At 46.0% G+C, this 18480-nt stretch overlaps 1 protein-coding gene across 4 annotated transcripts in view; it reads left to right on the top strand.

Annotated features, from left to right (window-relative positions):
- The first annotated feature begins 3313 nt into the window (after window positions 1-3313).
- The window catches only part of CNKSR3 (CNKSR family member 3), an 84695-nt gene continuing 69528 nt past the window's right edge, over window positions 3314-18480 (top strand). For 2 of the 4 annotated variants that reach the window (XM_078447492.2, XM_078447486.2), the window contains exon 1: window positions 3317-4018. Coding sequence is in view for 3 of the 4 variants with exons in the window: in XM_078447486.2 (XP_078303612.1) it covers window positions 3967-4018 (52 nt within the window). In the remaining variant the exon portion in view is untranslated. Of the gene's footprint in view, window positions 4019-18480 lie in introns of all 4 variants that reach the window. The other 2 variants (XM_078447488.2, XM_078447489.2) reach the window with 2 other exon arrangements.

Genomic DNA, 18480 nt, shown 5'->3' with positions numbered 1-18480 from the left:
TAGTTTAGTGCCCTCCAAGTACTGAATAAATGTTTCATTGGTCGAATAAATGACCTCCATGTGCAAGCAGACCCAAAGTCAGAAAAACGAAGGAGCTGGAAGAGAAATCGAGACTTGGGTTTTAGTTATCAGTTCTACAAATTCAATTCAGTTTAGAAAAGGATTTACTCAGGTACTTGTTATGTGTGATGAACTGACCATAGACATCAAGGCCCAAATGAGTAATTCTGCTTCTGAAGAGGACAGCATAGCTATGCTGTGCAATGCTATAGCAATGCTATGCATTTTGGTACCGTGCATGCGTTTACAGTGGGATAGCATAGCTACGGATTACAGCTGGCAGAGAAGAAAACTTGGCAAATTTATAAATGATCTTTTTGTACACACTTCAGTTTCCAAGGCTATTTACCTAAAATTCTGCCTTTGTTATGCGCCATTAGTGACTTTGATTGTCTTCAAGTTTGCATTTCAGATAGGAAGGCAGTCTCCCAAAAACTTTCACATGCTAACAGCTGTAATTAAAGTAGAAGGCCTTATTTAAATAGTAATTAGCCTTCAGGACTTGAAATGTAAACAGAACGCTAATTCATTTAGATAGTTAATTGCTCTTCTGGGTTAGAGATCTTAGCATGGCCTTCCTCTTTAGCCATGATGTATTTATGTACTGAGTACAGTCAGTGGGTTGACTCAGTGGGATGAAATTTTGCAAAATCTTGCTTGACTTTCAGAATTTTACCTTTTAACTTCCCAGTAGTGACTAAGGCAAATGAATTTGAAAACATTGTGAAAAACATCAAGTTAAATTCTATGACAAAATCATTAACACTTGACTTTTCTTCATAATTACAGGGACCCCATGACCCAATTTTATAGCTCCCCTTTAGAGCTATTTTTTTAAACTTTTAAAAATGTTTATTATTTATTTTTGAGAGAGAGAGAGGAGAGAGAGAATGAGTGGGGGAAGGGCAGAGAGAGAGGGAGACACAGAATCCGAAGCAGGCTCCAGGCTCCGAGCCGTCAGCACAGAGCCCGATGTGGGGCTCAAACTCAAGAACTGTGTGGGATCAGGGAAGTAGGACGCTCAACTGACTGAGCCACCCAGCTGTCCCTGAAAGCTCCCCTTCAGGATTCAGGAATATCCTGGCTTGTAGATAAATTATATGGTCTTCCTAATCATAATTAAAGACGGCACCATACGGCGATCACAGTAACAAAAGGTGTGGAGATGACTGGTTATATCTTCTAGTGACTCTAATGACAAATGTCAAAATCCTTCTCCCTACTTTCTGCCGTAAAGATGGTTCACAAGTGATATTATTAAGTTTAAAAAGGTCATCTTTTTTGAAGGTCATTTACTCTACCAGGAAGCTTGTCATTTCCTTTGACAAGTTTCGTAGTCTGCCAATAACTCTTGCTCAAAAAAAAAAAAAAAATCATTGTATCTGATAACTGCATTATCTGTGTGGTTGTGTTTCCTCAGTTCTATAGATAAGTTGCGTGGAAGGTGGGTCTGATGTTGCTTCACTTTTTTAGGTGTTTTTTTCCCTCTTATTCCAGCTCATCGCAGTGTACAACAGAGGCGTAGGCCCGCTGCCGCCACCTTTCCAACATGGGCATCCCAACAGACCTGTATAAATAGTACGTATCACACTAATTCAACAAATATTTAGTGAAAGCAGTGGCTGGCACATAGGAGGCATTCGCAGATATTTATTGAACGAATAAATACTAACCACACCTTGGACTCTGTGTGAGGTGGTACCAGCTAGGTGGTAGGAGGGGAGAGGAGAGAATGCTCTACATAATATCGGGTAGGTTCTGCCCTCGAGGGGTTAAGTCTCCAAGGGGAAGGTGTGAATAAATAATCATAATTGAAGGTAAGAATCATTAAGTGTCAAAAGAATGTCTGTGAGCTCACTCAGGCTGGGGAGGGTGTTGAGGGGGAGGCTTGAAGGAGGAGAGGTAAATATTCACATTGAGGATTTTCCCTCCATGTAGGGTTCATTCTGGCCCCAGATTGAGTCCCATGAAATGTGGAAGGGCCCTCCTGATGTCAGTCTCTGCAGTCGTGCGCTCGCTTTTTTGGTTTTTGTGTTTTGTGTTTTTTTTGGCTGGCTAGCAACCTTTCCTTCAAGATTGATGACTAATCCAAATGAGCATTAGCTCACTTTGCAAGCATGAATATGATAATACAACAATAAATAATGCTAAAAGCTACCAATTTATTATGATTCATTTTAGCTGCGAAGCTGAAATATTGCCGCAGCATTACAGAAAGAAGTGCGTTGAGTCTTGCAAGGCAGTGATTACCACACCAACCCCAGCTTGCCAAGCACCTTAGAGTAACAGGAGGGCAGTCTTTCCTGTGGCATATCAGAAAGTGATTGCTTTCCATTAGCCCAGGGCTGGAGAGGGGGCTGGCCTTCAATCCCTGGGTGCTTGCTGTGAGTGACAGCCCCGTGGCCCCTGACTGCGACCCAAGACCTAAGTAGAAAACCAGAAGGGGATGGGAGTGGATACACAGAGGGTTTTTCATTTCAGATAAGGGTGGGATAAAGCTGAAAATGAAGTGACTACCTCCATCTCCCCAGGCCCCAGAAGCCAGGCCATTTCCTTCCGGCCTCTTCTGGCTTTGCCTCCATGCAAACATTCTGTGCTGGGCACCTTCAAATGCCTTGGCCCTTTTGTCCCCAAGGACCATCTTACAGGCAAGATTCATGGGACTTGAGAACTTGGCCCATGTCCAGAGTTGAAATGAGAGATAATTGCTCTTAGACACTGGCCTTGAATGTTCCACAGGGAAGACTTGGTTTCAGAATGAGTAAAAGGATGAAAACGCATATACACGGAGGGCCAAAGTCTTTCCAGAACAAAATAACATCGGGCTGGCGTTTAGGGCATTAAAAAAATGAATTTAATTGTCACAATGTCACCCAAAGTATGAAGTAAAATAATTTTGCCTTGAGAAATTTAAAGTGAGAAAGGCTTAATCGCAGAGCCATTCTGATGCAAAGCATTGAAAATCAACAGAACATGCAGATCCTACTTTTTTTTTTTTTTTGTAGTGTATTGTTGCTCAGGCCAAGACAGATTGTTCTGCTACCAATAGGACCCGGGCCTCACCCAAGCCAACGGGCTCTCCGGGATGCACGCAAGATCTACAACCCGCCCCTTGAAAAGGAAAGTAGGGCCCGGGACACTCTCGCAGTGTGAGCGAAAGGCTCCGAGAAGGAAAGTAACCGGATTCGCCCGTTTCGGGCGGAACCACCCCCTCCCACGAGTTTCACAGGGTCCTCGGCCCCGCCCCTCTTTTATTCCGAGAGCAGCGACCGGAGCCGAAACTTTGTAACCCGAGCGCGCCGGCCCCGCGCTCCTCCCAGCGCAAGTCCAGCCCCGGAGGGAGGCGCAGGAGGTGGGACCTGAGGCCGGGAAGGCTCGGGGACGCCAGCGCACGCGGAGCTGAGACCCCGGGAGAGCACGCCGCAGAAGAGGAGGAGCTGGAGGGGGGAGCGGAGCGCGCGGCCGGAGAACCCGAGGAAGCGGTCCCGGCGATCGGCGCGGTCGAGCGGCCGGGAGCAGCTGGGCCCGAAGGGTCCCGCGCCGAGCCGAGGCCAGGGGAGCCTGGGGTCACGGCCCCGCGTCCCCGCAGCTGCCGTCGTCCAGGAGCGGCAGCTGTGCCCGGGCTCCCGGCGGCGGCGGCGGCGGGGGGGGAGGAGGAGGAGCTGCAGCTGGACGGTGGCAGCTGGAGGAGGAGCCGCGCGGCGTCCGGGTGCCGGGGAGGGGACCGCGCTGTCCAGGCTGAGCCGCGCTGGGATGACCCGCTGACCGCGGCCATGGAGCCTTGACGGGGCGCTCCGGCGCGCGGGGACCAGCCGCGGGGCGCGCCCTCCCGGGAAGGGGCAGCCGGCCCTGGTAGCCAGACTTTAACCGCCGACTCTAGCCCAGCTGGGAGCAGAGCCCTTTACCATGGAACCCGTGACCAAGTGGAGCCCCAAACAAGTGGTGGACTGGACTAGAGGTGAGCGTGTCCGGGGGGGTGGGGCGCGTCTCCGGCCCAGTGATGGGGTGGGCGGGGAGCCGGGGTCTGGGGGTGCTCAGCCGCTGCAGCGGGCGAGACGCGTGCAGAGCGCAGTGCGGTGGCAATGCAAACTTCTTCGGAGTGGCCTGTGCACCCCCTAGCTCTTGTGCCTGCCTTTGGGGTGCGAGCTGTGGCAAGCCGAGGGGAGCCCCGTCATTAAGCCGGGGAGTGGAGATGGCCTTTCTATGGGGGGGGGGGGGGAGGTGTATCTCGGGACTTGCCGGGCTGGGGGCGCCTTCCCTGCCGGGGTGCGGTGCCCCGCTCCCAGGCTGCCCGTCCTGGAGCGGAGAGGCACAAGGCGCCTTTGTGTGGGTGACTCCCCTCGGACCTCGTAAATGCCGCCTGCCCGCTCGGAGTAGTTCGCAGGCGTGACGGGGCGGTTGGACAGGTAAAGGGAGACGAGGGCGGCTCGCCGAGCCTCTGTGTTTTCGTTGGAGAAGGCGACAGGGCAGCACCGGAGCCAACGCGGAGGCGTTCCCGCCGGCGAGAAGCCTTGAGCCAGACTCCCCGGGACTCGGTGACTTTTGCTCCAAGGTGCCAGGACCCCCTGTGGCGCTGCATTTCTAGGCCACATTTAGACCCTGGGAAGAGGCGATCTGTTCAGAATCACTGTCCTGAGCTGTACGGTATTTGGGACGAGGAAAAGCAGCGGGGTGGGGCGGTCATAGGTGACTGAGCGGGGGTAGAAGCTCTTACCCAGCGGTCTGGCTTACTTTTTAGTGCCTCCCAAGATTTCCAGGGAAGAGTGATGGAGGTTTCTCAAGCCTCTTCTACTCTTCCAAAGAAACAAAGCCCGCAAGAACAACCACTGTGTTTATGGGTTCCTCACCCCCCCCCCCCACCCCTGGCTTAACATCTCTTTGTTTCAAGTTACTGTTTCTTTTTTCTTTCTTCTATCTGCTCTTCCAGGTGAGGAATGGTGCCCTTTCTCAATAATACTAACTAGAATTGTATAGCGCTTTACAGTTTGCTAAGAACTCTCTCTCTGTTATTGCCTTTGGTGATCACAGTAAGCCTGTGAGGTAGGTAATACTGGTAAGATCAGGTCGCCTTTCAGACCGTCTCATGGCTGGGGCATGAAGGAAGCTGGTCATCTCTTACATCTCATTTCCCATGCCTGCCAAGTACACACAGACCACGTGGGAATGGGTGTCCCTCCCTGTATGGGACACATGGCGTGCATCAGTGGGGTATCCTGATCCCAGTGGAGCAGGAGAGGGATACAGTGTCTCCAGGGAAGAGGTTTGTCCAGGGACCAGAATTTCCAGGGCTCTCATTTAAAACGAGGATGCAAACAACACATACTTGTGCATTGGTGACTGGCTTTGCCTGGGGGAGGAGTAAAGAGCATTGCCAGGGCTTGGCACAAAACGCAACTTCAAAGCTGTAAATTCCCAGACCCTGTTTTGAAGTAGGGCGTATTTCCCTGTTCCAGGACACCACCAGATTCCCCACCTGGTGACCTGCCAGGATGCAGTTGGTTGGTCTCTTTTCCCTTGGTGTCCCTTATAGAAGCAGCATAAGAAAAGGATGATTTCAGCGGCTTCTGACCTCCAGAGCCGTTCTGTCCTGTAGGGTCATATGTGGCTCTTAAGCCCTTAAAGTGGGCTGGTCAGAATCGCAATGTGTCGTAAGTGTAAAATTACATGCGTGTGAAGCCGAGGTGTAAAAAAATAATTTAAATTATCTCAGTTTTTTATACTTACCACATGCCGAAGTGAGTATTTTGGATACATTGCATTAAATGTATGATTAACATTAACTTCACCCGTTTATTTTTATCTTCTTAATTGTGGCTCCTAAAAAATGGAAAATTACACCTGTGACTCACGTTTGTGACCTGCAGTATACTTCTGTTGGACAGTACTGCTCGTGGGGTACAGAAAGGGTTACAGTTTATCGCTCTTTGGCTTTCTTCAGCTTCTGCCAGCGTACTTGATAATGTACAACTAGAAAAATGGTAACAGGCACACAGGAAGATTATGGAGTGAGATCTTCACACCCTCAAGATTGGTGTCTTTTTTTTTGGGGGGGGGGTCTCTTGGGATTGGGAGAAGTGTAAATTCACATCCTGTTATGTTTGTTTAGCATCTAAAAAGGAAGAGCAGATTAAAAGGTTTTTGGTCTCCAGTTGCCTTGACGTTATGACTTGAGATTGCTTTCATCTAGAGAAAGTTTCCTACTGACCTGAAAGAGCAATTATCAGCAGTTCAATACCTTGGTATCAGGAGCTCTGGCTACTGATTAAGTTACATACCTGTGGTTAGCATGTGGCAACTTTATACAGAATGCTTGTGCCCTTTTGGACACTTAAGTACAGCCTCATAGAATGACCTGGGTACTTTCCGTGTTAGAATCTAGGAAAGATAAAAAGTGCAAGTGTGGCTTACGCTTACACAAGAGGCTACATTCTCCCAAATTGCGTGATGCATTACTTGAATATTTCTCATAGTAATGCTGTCAAAGTATTGACTTTTCAATCAACTGTTGGCTTCCGCAGACTTGTTTGCTTATGCGCCTATTTTTAGCTGTCTTTGCTAACATCTCTACCCACCCCCCACCCCCCACTTTATAAATACATCCTACTTACTGATAAGCAGTTCTTCATGTAGACTTTGCCACTCTTGGTATTGCATGAGTATGGTATGGTGGTTGTGAGCCCTGTAGAAAACCTTGGATTTAACCCTGTCTAAACCCGACCACAATTCACAGCTTGATTTCATGTTGACGCTATTCAGCAGGTGCATGCATTAGAAGAAAGGTTTATGCGTATAGAATGTATTAATTCATTTGGCTTTTATTATTATAATTTTTATTTGTATTAGTCTTTAGCTATACTGTCACCAATTTTATCATGATATTAGTAGATCCTCAGTAAATCCCAGCGGTAGGTCAGGCTCCGGTCTCCACATTGTATGAGTATTAACTCATTGAATACTGCATAACCACCCCTTGAGGTAGGAACTGTTATTTCCATTTTGTAGTTGAGGAAACTGAGGCACAGAAAGGTTAGGTACCTAAAGAACTGACGGCAGCATTTGACTCCGCGTGCTTTGGCTTTACTTCATCTTCTCAGGGGGTTCTTCCCAGGGTCACTCCCAGAGGACTTTCAGAGTCTTCACCACATTGATGACCAGACCTCCAGGATTCTCACGGTGTGAGTTCTTAAAATCATGTTAACGGAGGAGAGTTGTCTGGGATATGTGTGTCTTATCCTACCCATTTGGTGTATGTCAGGAGGGTTATTTGTAAATCAAATTAATTCACAATTCATGGCACCTCGTCTTTCAAATAATTCAGTCAAGGCTTTTGCAAAGCAAATGATCTTTTACAACGTGTATCAGGTGAGAGTAGGGTCAGGTGTGCACCACTGAAAACCCAACTTACAGGGGTTTAACCAGATGGGAGCGTTGATTTTCTCGTGCAAATGAAGCCTGGAGATGGAGAATTCAGGAGCGCGCGGGGGCTCTGCTGTGCGGTCAGAGGCCCGGGCTCCTTCTGCCGTCCTGTTCAGCTGTTCTTAGCACGTGGTGCCACAAGTGGAGTTCATCCTCATGCTTAATGCCTTAGTGTGAGGTGGCGAGGTGGCTGTTCCACCTCCAGGACCATGCCCCCTTTGTTCCAGGCAGGAGAAAGGAGACCCAGAGGAGGCAAAAGACCGCTAGGAGCCAGGTCTTCTGGCTTATGTCTCACTTGCCAGAACTATCATGCAGCCCCCCTTGTGCTGCAAGGGAGGCCAGTCACTGTAGTTCTTTTCGGTTGGGTACATTGTGGCCCTGAAAAAAATTGGAGTTTGTTCAGTAAGGAAGGAGGGGAGAATAGATGCTGGTAAACTTAAGCCAGTGGTGTCTAACACACAGTAATTTATATGTACTGATCTTTATAGCTTAGTTCTCAAAGGAGGATACATGTCATAATTTCCTACTTCTGTCAAGCTCGTGGGTCAGTCCTGTTTTAGAGACAGTGTTCTATTTTCATTCCTGGTAAACTTTCTCTGGTCAAAACTGTAAGTTATATGAAGTCTTTTGTCTCTAAGCTTGATTTAAATGTTAGGAGTTGCATGGTAAAATGCAGCTACCCAAGTGGTGTTTCTGTTTTCAGGCCATTGGGGAATGTCTTTAACAAGGAGGAAGGACCACTGGTTTCTCCCATAAGTGCCATTGGTCATGGCTTGGCATGGAATGGGCCGGTTCTCAATAAGTGTGTTGAGGGAGCACGACCCAGCTTTAGTTGCAGAGCAGAAGTCTCTTTGGCCAGCTTCTGGCTCTGCATAGGCACCGTTTCCCCATCACCAGCCAAGAGTAAAGGGGGTTTCTTGCTTAAGGTCTGAGCCTTTGGGATTCAGGACATTGGCTCATTCTCTGTAATCTGGCCACGTACACTGTTCTTCCCTGTGGTGTCTGTCCGTGTTTGGTCCTGGAGGGGCTAGAATTTCAGCGTTATCTGTAGAGATCGGGTACATTGTAGGTCAACTCCAGTGTTAAGCCGTTAGGTCCCTGCTGCTGCCGTCATACTAGAGGTCAGTTCCTCCCATAATCCTGATTTCAATTAGGTTATTCTTTTCCCTTTAGCCTCTGTGGTCAGTGAAAAAGGGAGGTCCTTTCGAGAGCTGTATGTCTCCCTCAGAGGTCAGAAACCCTTCACTTTATTGCGTACACTTCCTGGTCCTGGTCTATTTCCTGGGCTCCAGCCATAGAGTTCTCTTACTCATAATAATAGAAAAACACTTCTTGAAGCACTTATTATGTGTCAGACGCTATGCTAAGTGCTTTGTTTGGACTCATAATTCTCAGGAAACCCAATGAGGTATACAAACCATTATTAACCCATGGTAAAGATGAAGAAACTAAAGCAGAGAGAGGGAGACAGAGAACTTGCTCAGGGTCCCCTATTTATAAGTGACGGGGCTCAACAGCCCTCTTGTTTCCTCCACGACTTCATCGTGTCCATGGCCTGCACCAGGGCAGTGGAGTTCAGTGGTGAGTGTGGGCTCTGGAATCAAACTTGGGGGCTGTGTCCCAGTCCTACCCCTGATTGTATGGTCTTACGTAAGCTCTCTGTAAATTACCACTCGTTTTTATTGCTTCCTCTCTGTTATTCTATAGCTGCAGGTCATAAATTATTCTCTCTGAGCGGTCAGGTCTGTCAGAGGGTTGACTCCTACCATTCAGGGGCACCAGTCAGTACTGAAGAGATTTCCCTGCCATTTGTCGACCGCTCCAAGGAACCAGGGCAGGACTTGCCAGCAGATCGGGAAGATTCTTGGTTGGCCGAGCGATAGATGTCTCTTGCCAGTATCATGAACCTTCTCTGGGTAAAGAAATCCAAACTGTGTTTTCTCAACTTTGTAAAAACAGTAGCTGGACTTCCAGCGAGCACGGCGTTAAGGCTCGCGTGGTGTCGGGTGTTGACTGCTGTCTGGCACCTGGTCCATGACCAACAGGCCACCTCGCCCGAGAGCTTGTTAGAGATGCAGAAGCTCAGGCCTGCTGAATCGGAATCTGCATTTTAACAGGATCTCCTGGTGACTCGCGTGCTCATTATGGTTCAAGGAGCACTGCTCGGGCACGTGGCCGCGAGCACATTTTTATACTCTGCTGCTGGGTTCTGCTCTCCCACCCGACAGGGGCTCCGTGGGTTTTGTTTAAGTCCTTGAAGGACGGTGCTTCGTTTGAGGATGCTTCACTTGGCCACTTACTGAAAGCAAAAAGGTGACGTCAGGGGTGTGCTTCTGTTCATAAGCACCATCTGGCAACAGCATCGGGTCCTTGTCTGCAAACTAAGTGAGACACTTCCCCTGGGATTTCTTACCTACGTTTTGGGCCTCGAAGGGTCCTCGTAACAACATTTTTTTGTTTTTGTTTTTGTGTTTTTCAAAAGAAGGGCGTTGTGAGGTGGTCGGTGGGCGCTGTGGCTCAAGTTTGTCAGTATCGCCAGGGGGCATTGGAAGATGGGTGGGCTTGTGGCCGGTCCTATAGTCTCTGACCACACAGGGGTTTGTCAGGATTAGCAGATCCCAGGGGAGATTGCATAATTGGTAGAAAATGACACAGAATGTTATTTCGGGAATAACCAGAGAAGTTTTCATAATTTAAAAGTGTGTCTTGTGCCAAGGCCAGGTGTCTCCGTCTGTCTCCATTGAGATTGGGAGTGACCTCTTCGTGCCCGAGGCTCACAGGTGAGCCTTTCTGCGTCCACATCATCGCAGAGAGCTGTGGGGGCCTGTCTTCTCTGCCTCACACTTCTGTGTTGCTGCCTCCAGTGTTGACTGACCATTCCTAGCCTCTTGGGTTCCGGCTCTGGGACATTCGTGTTCTCACCTTGATTTCCCTCTCTACTCTCATTTCGTGATATTTCTAGAGTTTTTACCCCAGGCTTAGCCATCATTTTGGCCTTTAATAAATAAGGCAGGTTTTGTTTATGTAAGCTCTGCACAGCTCCTCCACGTTTGTTCTTTTTTGTCTTTTCACAAGCCCGAGAGATGTTCCGTGAAGGCATATCTCTGTAGCAGATGAGGACATCTTGGCTTTTAGGTGTTAAATCACTTGTCCAAGGTCAAAGGCCAGGAATTGGGACCAGACTCCACAGGCTTCTATTCTGTTGTTCCCTCTATACCTGTCTTCTCCTCTGGCCAAGGTGGGTACTGTTTTCTCCTCGACAAGTGTGGGAAGGGGCAGCTCCAGAGAGCCTCTAACTTTTGTGTTTCCTGATTCTCCCCTTAGGATTTATACTCCTAGGACACAGGCCTTTTCTTTCTTTTTGAAATTACACAGCTTGGGGCGCCTGGGTGGCTCAGTCGGTTAAGCGTCCGACTTCGGCTCAGGTCATGATCTCGCGGTCCGTGAGTTCGAGCCCCGCGTCGGGCTCTGTGCTGACCGCTCAGAGCCTGGAGCCTGTTTCAGATTCTGTGTCTCCCTCTCGCTGACCCTCCCCTGTTCATGCTCTGTCTCTCTCTGTCTCAAAAATAAATAAAACGTGAAAAAAAATTTTTTTAAGAAATTACACAGCTTAAGCAGGACACTGCATATTTTGAACCTGACCTTTTAGTATTTGAGACATTTATGGCTATTTATTTATTTTATTGTAGTTTGTTGATTGTGTTGTATTGTTTCAGAATGCAACTCAGTAATAGAATACATCATTTCTTCTTTTGACACTTCTAATCTAATTTTTATTTTGAGTGTCCTATTGCATTTTTTTGTCTATGTGGTATAATTAACATTTCTATTTGGTAGAATCATACACAGGGACATACATACACACACACACACACACACACATTTCCTGCTGCCTTTGATTATTCATAGTGTCTTCCTTTTAATTGCTTTGAGAGAGAATGTCAAGCAGCTATGGTGAATAATATATAGGCTTTGGAGTAAAATAAAACTGGATTCATGTTCTGTGTTTAACACTAACTGGTTTGAAAGCTTGGATACGTAACTTTTCTTCTTCAAGGCTGCCTTAGTTTTCTCATCTGTAAAATGGGACTGATAATAACCAACACATAGGATTTTAGTTATAAATAAAAGAGGCAGTATAGCGAATGCACGGCATATATATGTTCATATGCTTATTATTAATGATTAATCCATAATAACTCCAAGCTAATATATAGTATAATTGGATTATTTTCGTTTGAATATATAATACTGTTGTGGCTGATAGTCACTTTTCACATGCTTACTAATAACTCACAACAATTCCATAGTACATAGGTGGTCCCTTTTGTTGGTACACAGGTGGTCTGTTAAATTAACTACATTTTCTGTCTTCTCCTCATGTTTCCTTGGACAATCTCCTTCACCTCTTTTGAGGACCCTGTAGGTCTTAGAGAGTATCATAGAATGGTTTTCGCTTTCTTGGGAAAGTCGCTTGTAGTCGCTTTCTTGGGAAGAGCTTAGGAGCAACATTGCAACATTGCAGAAGGAATACTTATTTTGATGACAGTTCCATGCTGTTGTAAAAAGTATTTCTTCATTCATTCAACAAATAATTACTTAGGACCTACCAAGTTCCACATATTCTAGGTGCTGGAAATCCAGCTGTGTTCCAGGTTCAGGGATGAGTTAGACCCCTGCTTTAACTATGGGGCTGATAATGACCACCACAACAAAATAGACGAACGAGAAAATACTACTGATAAGTGCAAAGAAGAAAGTAAAGCTATGAAGGGAAGTGATTGGGTGGGGGACTTCTTTCGATGGTGTCATCAGGGAAGCCTGTCTGAGAAGATGACGTTTAGGCATGAATGATGAGACGGAACCAACAATTGGAAAATTAGAGGGGGGAGAGAGAACAGCTGTTGCAGAGGCCCCGAGGTGCAAATGAATTTGGAGTGTTTGAGGAAAGGAAGTGTGGTGGCCTCATGAAGAACAAGGATGGTGGGGTGGTGGGCAGAGAGGGGGTAAGAGATAACACAGAGGCCAGATCATGGAGGGGCTCCTCAATCTTGGTCAGCTGTTTGCAGTTTTTCCTAGTTGTTGTGGAAAGCAGGAGAGTAACAAATCTGATTTGGATTTGCGGCAGAAGTAAATTTAGGGAGGCCAGCTGGAAAGCATTCTAGAGATGATGGTGTTTTGGACTAAGGCTTTGGTGGCTTCAGCATTGGAGAGGGCAAGTTCTAGATGGAATTGGTTCACTGGTAGATCATTTTGAAATTATATTTGAAATTGTGAGGTATATTAGTGTTTTGTTTTGTTTTTTTTTCATTTTTTTCCTCCTGGGGTTAGGAGAGCTCCTACTCTCCCCTCATCCTGATTACTCTCTTGTCATTTAAATAGAGGAGGAAATCTGTCTTTTTGCGTTCACGTGCTTTGTTCCCAGTATTGTTCTTTCCTGGCACATTTTGCTGGGAGCTACAGTTTCTGAAGCTGTTTATTCATCTATGAATAGGGGTTTTGTGAAAGTGGACTTAGCCTAGTTTGTTTTCTTTGACATCAAATGGCTGATTGAACAGTTTTTAACCTGGGATCAGAAGGGCAAATGCAGTTGTGTTTATTAGAGCAAAACAGTTCCTTAGAATGCAGATCAGTAGGTTGTAAAAACTAGAAAGCTCTCTGTAGGAAAACTTAAAAAATGTTTGAGTCAAAGGAACTTGTAGATAGATCTGATTTAAAATATTTTTGCTCCATTGAAAGACTGTCCTAATTTTCTTTAGAAAAGAAAGCCATCATATTTTTGGTAGAATAGATGATGTATTGAGTGATTTTCAACAGGTAAGAATTGAATTCATTTTTAAACATTTAATGCATTACTTATCAGTAGGGTAGAGTGTCAGAGAAATGAGGGTAGGTAGGCTTATATGAGAATAGCCTGGAAGGTTGCTACACATACCTATGCTCCCTTCCCTCCCCTTTTCCCCCAAGAAGAAAATCTGTCAGCCCTTTTAGAGGAGAACCCCTACGTGTTATCTATCAGAAAAGGCGGTGATTATGATAATCTGAATCATGCTTTCCTGAGGAAAACCTTTTAGTGAAAGGAAACATTCTATTTCCTATTTTCAGAGATTTGCAGCAGAGGGGAAATTTCAGTGCTTTTGGATTTAGCAGTGTGTGTGTGTGTGTGTGTGTGTGTGTGTGTGTGTGTGCGCGCGCGCGCGCGCGCGTTTCCCACTTTAACCTGTGTTAATTGAATAGCCTTTTATGTTCCCAGAGTAATTTTACATTACGGTGTTTTTTTAAAAGTATTTTTAATGTCTTTATTTATTTTTGAGAGACAGAGTAAGCACAGAAGGGGCAGAGAGAGACAGAGGGAGACACAGAAATCCGAAGCAGGCTCCAGGCTCTGAGCTGTCAGCACAGTGCCCGACGTGGGGCTTGAACTCACAAGCCGTGAGGTCATGACCTGAGCTGAAGTCAGATGCTTAACCAACTGAGCCACCCAGGCGCCCCTACATCACAGTGTTATAAAGAGAGTCAAGTCACACTGCCTTGAATGTGATCCTTCAGACAAGAAAACTAGCTTCCCACGTAGAGTGGACCGCCTTCATGTAATAGCTGTTGATGTTGTGAGCACCTCTTTAACAAGGATTCCAGCTGGAGCCCCACACTGTGCACGGATGAGGTGGCTGTGAGTAGCGTCTGTGGAAACAACAGTCATCCTCCTTGTGAGGAAGATGTCTGGAGACCTATATTATGAAGCGCTTTGGTTGTGAGTACCCCTGGGCCAGGTTGGAGAACTTCTATAATGCTGATCTGTGAAGACCACCTCCGTTTTGGAATTCTCCATTCTTGTCGGGTACCGTCTAATCAGCACACGTGATGAGCACCTATAAGTATAGGAATACTGGACCTGACACCCGACATTTCTAAGCTGAGATTTTTCACGAGACCCTTTCCCAGCCCGATACGCATGGGTCCCCCAGCATCGCATCATCACTGTTTTTGAACTTACGTTTTCAGCATCTGCATCACCTGGGAACTCACACATGTAAATTCTCGGGCCCCATCCCAGACGCACAGAATCAGACACCCTGGGGGTGGGACCCGGGAAGCTGCATGGTAACAGGTCCCTCAGGAGATTCTGGTACCGGCTAAAATTTGAGGACCATTGGTCTGTACCGCTCATGCGGCGCATACAAAAACAAAAACAAACAAACCAGACTGTCCCCCATAATTCCTGTCTACAGTTGGTTTTTGACTCGTACAGAGTGATGAGTAAGGAAGGAGAGCTTTTCCAGTAGGGACGGCTGTTGCGTATTTCAGTGGATGAGTTACGGTACCTCCGTCTGTGAGTGTCCTTTCCAGAGTGGGCGGGGGAGAGTCGAAGTTGCTATCCCTGCAGGCTCCTAGCCAGCTGCTCCACCCCAGGCCCTGGGAGCCTTTTGTTGTGGACCTCTTTGAGTGCTCAGCCTTAGGAAAACACAGGAGAGGAATGTTTCGGGGTCTGAAGGGACCTGTTTAGGTTTTGTGTGGAATTTCCAGACCTCGCTCTAATAGAGGCGCAGAATGTAACCCCTTCCCCCGTTCCATCTTAAGAGAGAGGCTGGATAGTTGTTCTCTCTCACTTAGCACTCCAGTTTTGGCTTTGAACAGCGCAGGCAGATGCAAAGAGAAGTGAGGGAAGGAAAGCAGACGAGAGAAATACTCAGAGCAGCAAATAAATTGAAGATCAAGGTGAAGAGCTCTTTCATTTAGTACGTGGACACTGAACCCGTGCAGGTGGGGTTCGGGAGCCCCTGCGGTTGTGGAAGGCCAAGAGAGTCCAAACTAGAAGAGACACTACAGAAATGAACACTCAAGACCAGGGTGGGCACTGGGACTTGGAACAAGAGTTACAAACTACAGCTGACGGCAGGGGGCAGGCAGGCAGTGTCGGGAATGGAAATGGAGGAGTACATGTGAGAAGAAGGCAGAAAGTTGTAGAGACTGCCTCCCACCCAAAGACAAGCCGGTTGCCCAGTTTTGGCTGACCAGACCTACGGTTTCCAGATCTTCTGATTTTCGTTGCTTTTTCTTGTTGTTTCACAATGAAGCTGGAGATCTGGCTTTGTATGTGACATTGTCCAGTTTTTAGAAAACCGCTCACAGGCTTTTTTTGGCAGAGGACAAACAAAATATATCTGTGGGTCAGTTTGTCATTCCCTCTGTGGTCCACTCCGGTCAGGTGTTAGTTGCCCAGGTGAGAAACATACCTGTAAGATGTGAATACGGTTAGCTCCACAGTAATTCTTCAGCTGTTTAGTAAATCCGTTGGTTACCCGTAATTTCATTTTGCCATTTAACTAGTTCCGTTATTCCCAACATTGCAACGTGTGATTCCATTGAGGTGTTGTTAGGTCAAAAATACCAATGCCTTATTGGGCGTAGCAGACCATTAGGTAGTTCCTCTTCAGTGTGAAAAAGGAATGTGGCTTCTCTTGATTGAGTTTATTTTGCTGTTGGCTGTGCGGTATTGGCTCCTGACAGGAACTGTTTCTGTTTGTACAGAAAGAGTTCATTCATACATAAATTCATTCCTTTGTACAGAAGGATTTCAAAGTAGGGTATATGTTCCAAATTTTTGTGCTAGTTTGTGGGATCCTGTTTGATTTAGTAAGTTGTCAGTTGACTTAAGGTCTTTCTATTTCGTGGTGCTCTGAATTGGGAAACAAAAGAAAACAAAAAAACCAAGAAAAGCACTAGTGTTAGTACTTACACCGGGGTAGAACTCACTCCAAAATGCAATCTACAAATTTTTCGGGGATAATTATGGAATATTTGAATCTTTTGGTTTGCTTTGTAAGTAAATAGTCCGTATATGTGTGTATTAACACATAACATAAGTATACAGACTATACACATGTGTATACAGACACATAATATATTCGTTATAACCTTATGTTAAATGTTCATTAAGTTTTTATTTCAACCCTTAGTTTCCTCTTAACAGATTAAAAAATCTGTCTCTAACTATCTATCTATCTATTTCCTTTTTCGTACCAGTTACTCTGCCTTATGCTAGGGACAAAAAGATGAGCTAGATATAAATGAAGCCTGTTGTCAAGAAGGTCATGGTTTGGTAAGGAGGCAGCCATTACCAGGTGGTGTTTATTGAGATTTCTACGCGCTAGGTCTTTGCCGGGGAGTTTTTGTGGATTATCTCGTTTAGCCCTCAGAATGCTTATTTCACAGGGGCACTTTTATGGTCTTCATTTTGGAGTTAAGAACACCAGGCCCTGACCTCTCTGAGGTTGTGTAATGAGTAAATGGGGATTGAATCAAGACATATTTGATTTCCAGAACCTGACCTCTCAACCTAGCTGCTCTTTGGTGGATGCCAACATAAGTTGGCTGGTAATAAGTCACGAGGGCAAGGGGAAAACATTTGTTATGAACAGTAAGATTTGAATTGACCTTCTTAAATTTAACCTATAATTTACCAACCAATAAAAAAAAAGTTCTGGAGAACATCCTATTTCTTTTCTTTTTAAACATATGTGATTGGGCTGTTGTAAATGGGGAAAGATAGTTTTCAAGTATATTTAATAGGGATGATGTAGCCTTTGGATAATCACTTCATGGTTTTAGGTTCTAGTTTTCTCATAAGTTAAAATTCTGAGATTATGAGAATATACATTAAAAGAAGAGACTGGAAGGAAATACATTTACAATGCCAGCATTGGTTGTCTCAGGATGACAGAATTAGAGGTGGCTTTTATTCTCTTGTTTGTACATACAAAGATAATCAAATGGTTTTTCTCTCGTATTCTAAGCCATGGCTACTTTCTGCGTGGACTCTTGTCTTCAGGATGCTTGGGAATCAGAAAAGCCGCAAAGAGCAACGTGGGAGAGAATGTTGGACTCATTTTCCTGTCTTTCCGGGATCTTGACCTCTCAAGTCCTGGCTGCCGTGGCAGCTCTCTGTTACCTTCAAATAGCTAGCCTGTGTTTTTTTAGTTTTTGTTTTTCAGTCTTGTGTGGGCTGGTTTGTCTGGCACAGCCAGGTGTGTCCAGCCGTGTTGTATGACTGCAAGACTCAAGAGCACTCAGATTTTAGTGGGCATAAGAGCCTCTGGTAAGGACCAGATGGTTCGTGGCCCTAATTGCCAGAGAGTTTGCTAATGTTGTAGGTTCATGGTGGGGGCCTAGAGTCCCATTTGTAGTGGACAGCCCCCGGTGTCTTTTGCAGGTGGTTTGTGAACCACCGTTTGAGAGCCACTGACGTTTAGGAACTTTGTTCTTCATTCACTGGGGAAATTACAGAAGGGTTTGAATGGAGGCGTGTTGCTGCTAGAACTGTAGGAAGTAGGGAAGGCTCCAAGGAGGAGGAGGAGTGATTAGGGGTTAAGAGACCTGCTCTACAGGGCATTCGGGGTCCTGGGTGGAGCGCTGGGGAGGCCTGAGCTAGAAATGAGGGCTTGGGAACAAAAGGAGGGAAAAGAATGGTGAGAGAGGCACCGCCCAAGAGTGATCTGGAAGCCCCAGCAGGGTCTGATGTGTGAGTGGTAGAAGGGACTTCAATGTCCAGGTTTTGTGACTCAGTGACTCCACAGGGAAGCACCAGTAAAATGTGTTGAATTCTGGGAGGAGCTGTTTTGCAGGTTCAAGGGTGAGCACACCTTGTAGATACCAGCTTCAAAAACTCATCCAGTTTGTAGAAGATGCATCTTGCATGATGTACCAACGTCTTGCATGATTCAAACCCTTAAGAAAACACAGTGCCCTCTCTTATTACAGCACTCTGATTGTCTCATGTTTTAATGAGGTGTAAATATCATGCAGCTTGGCACATGAAACGTGTTAAAATTGGATAGTGTTAGCTGAAATTTAGGTTCTCATACTTGAGTGTGAAATGATGCAATATACATGAATATGACACCCAGAATTATTTCTGTACCACTCATTAGAAGGTATGGAATGCAAAATAAAAGAGAAGATTAGAGTCCTACAAGGATAGCATGTAAATGGAGATACAAAATCAGT

The sequence above is a fragment of the Panthera onca genome, chromosome B2, assembly GCF_046562875.1.
Source record: "Panthera onca isolate mPanOnc1 chromosome B2, mPanOnc1 haplotype 2, whole genome shotgun sequence".
Taxonomy (NCBI): Eukaryota; Metazoa; Chordata; class Mammalia; order Carnivora; family Felidae; genus Panthera; species Panthera onca.
Note: the sequence above shows the minus strand (reverse complement) of the source record. Positions and strands in the feature narration are given on the sequence as shown.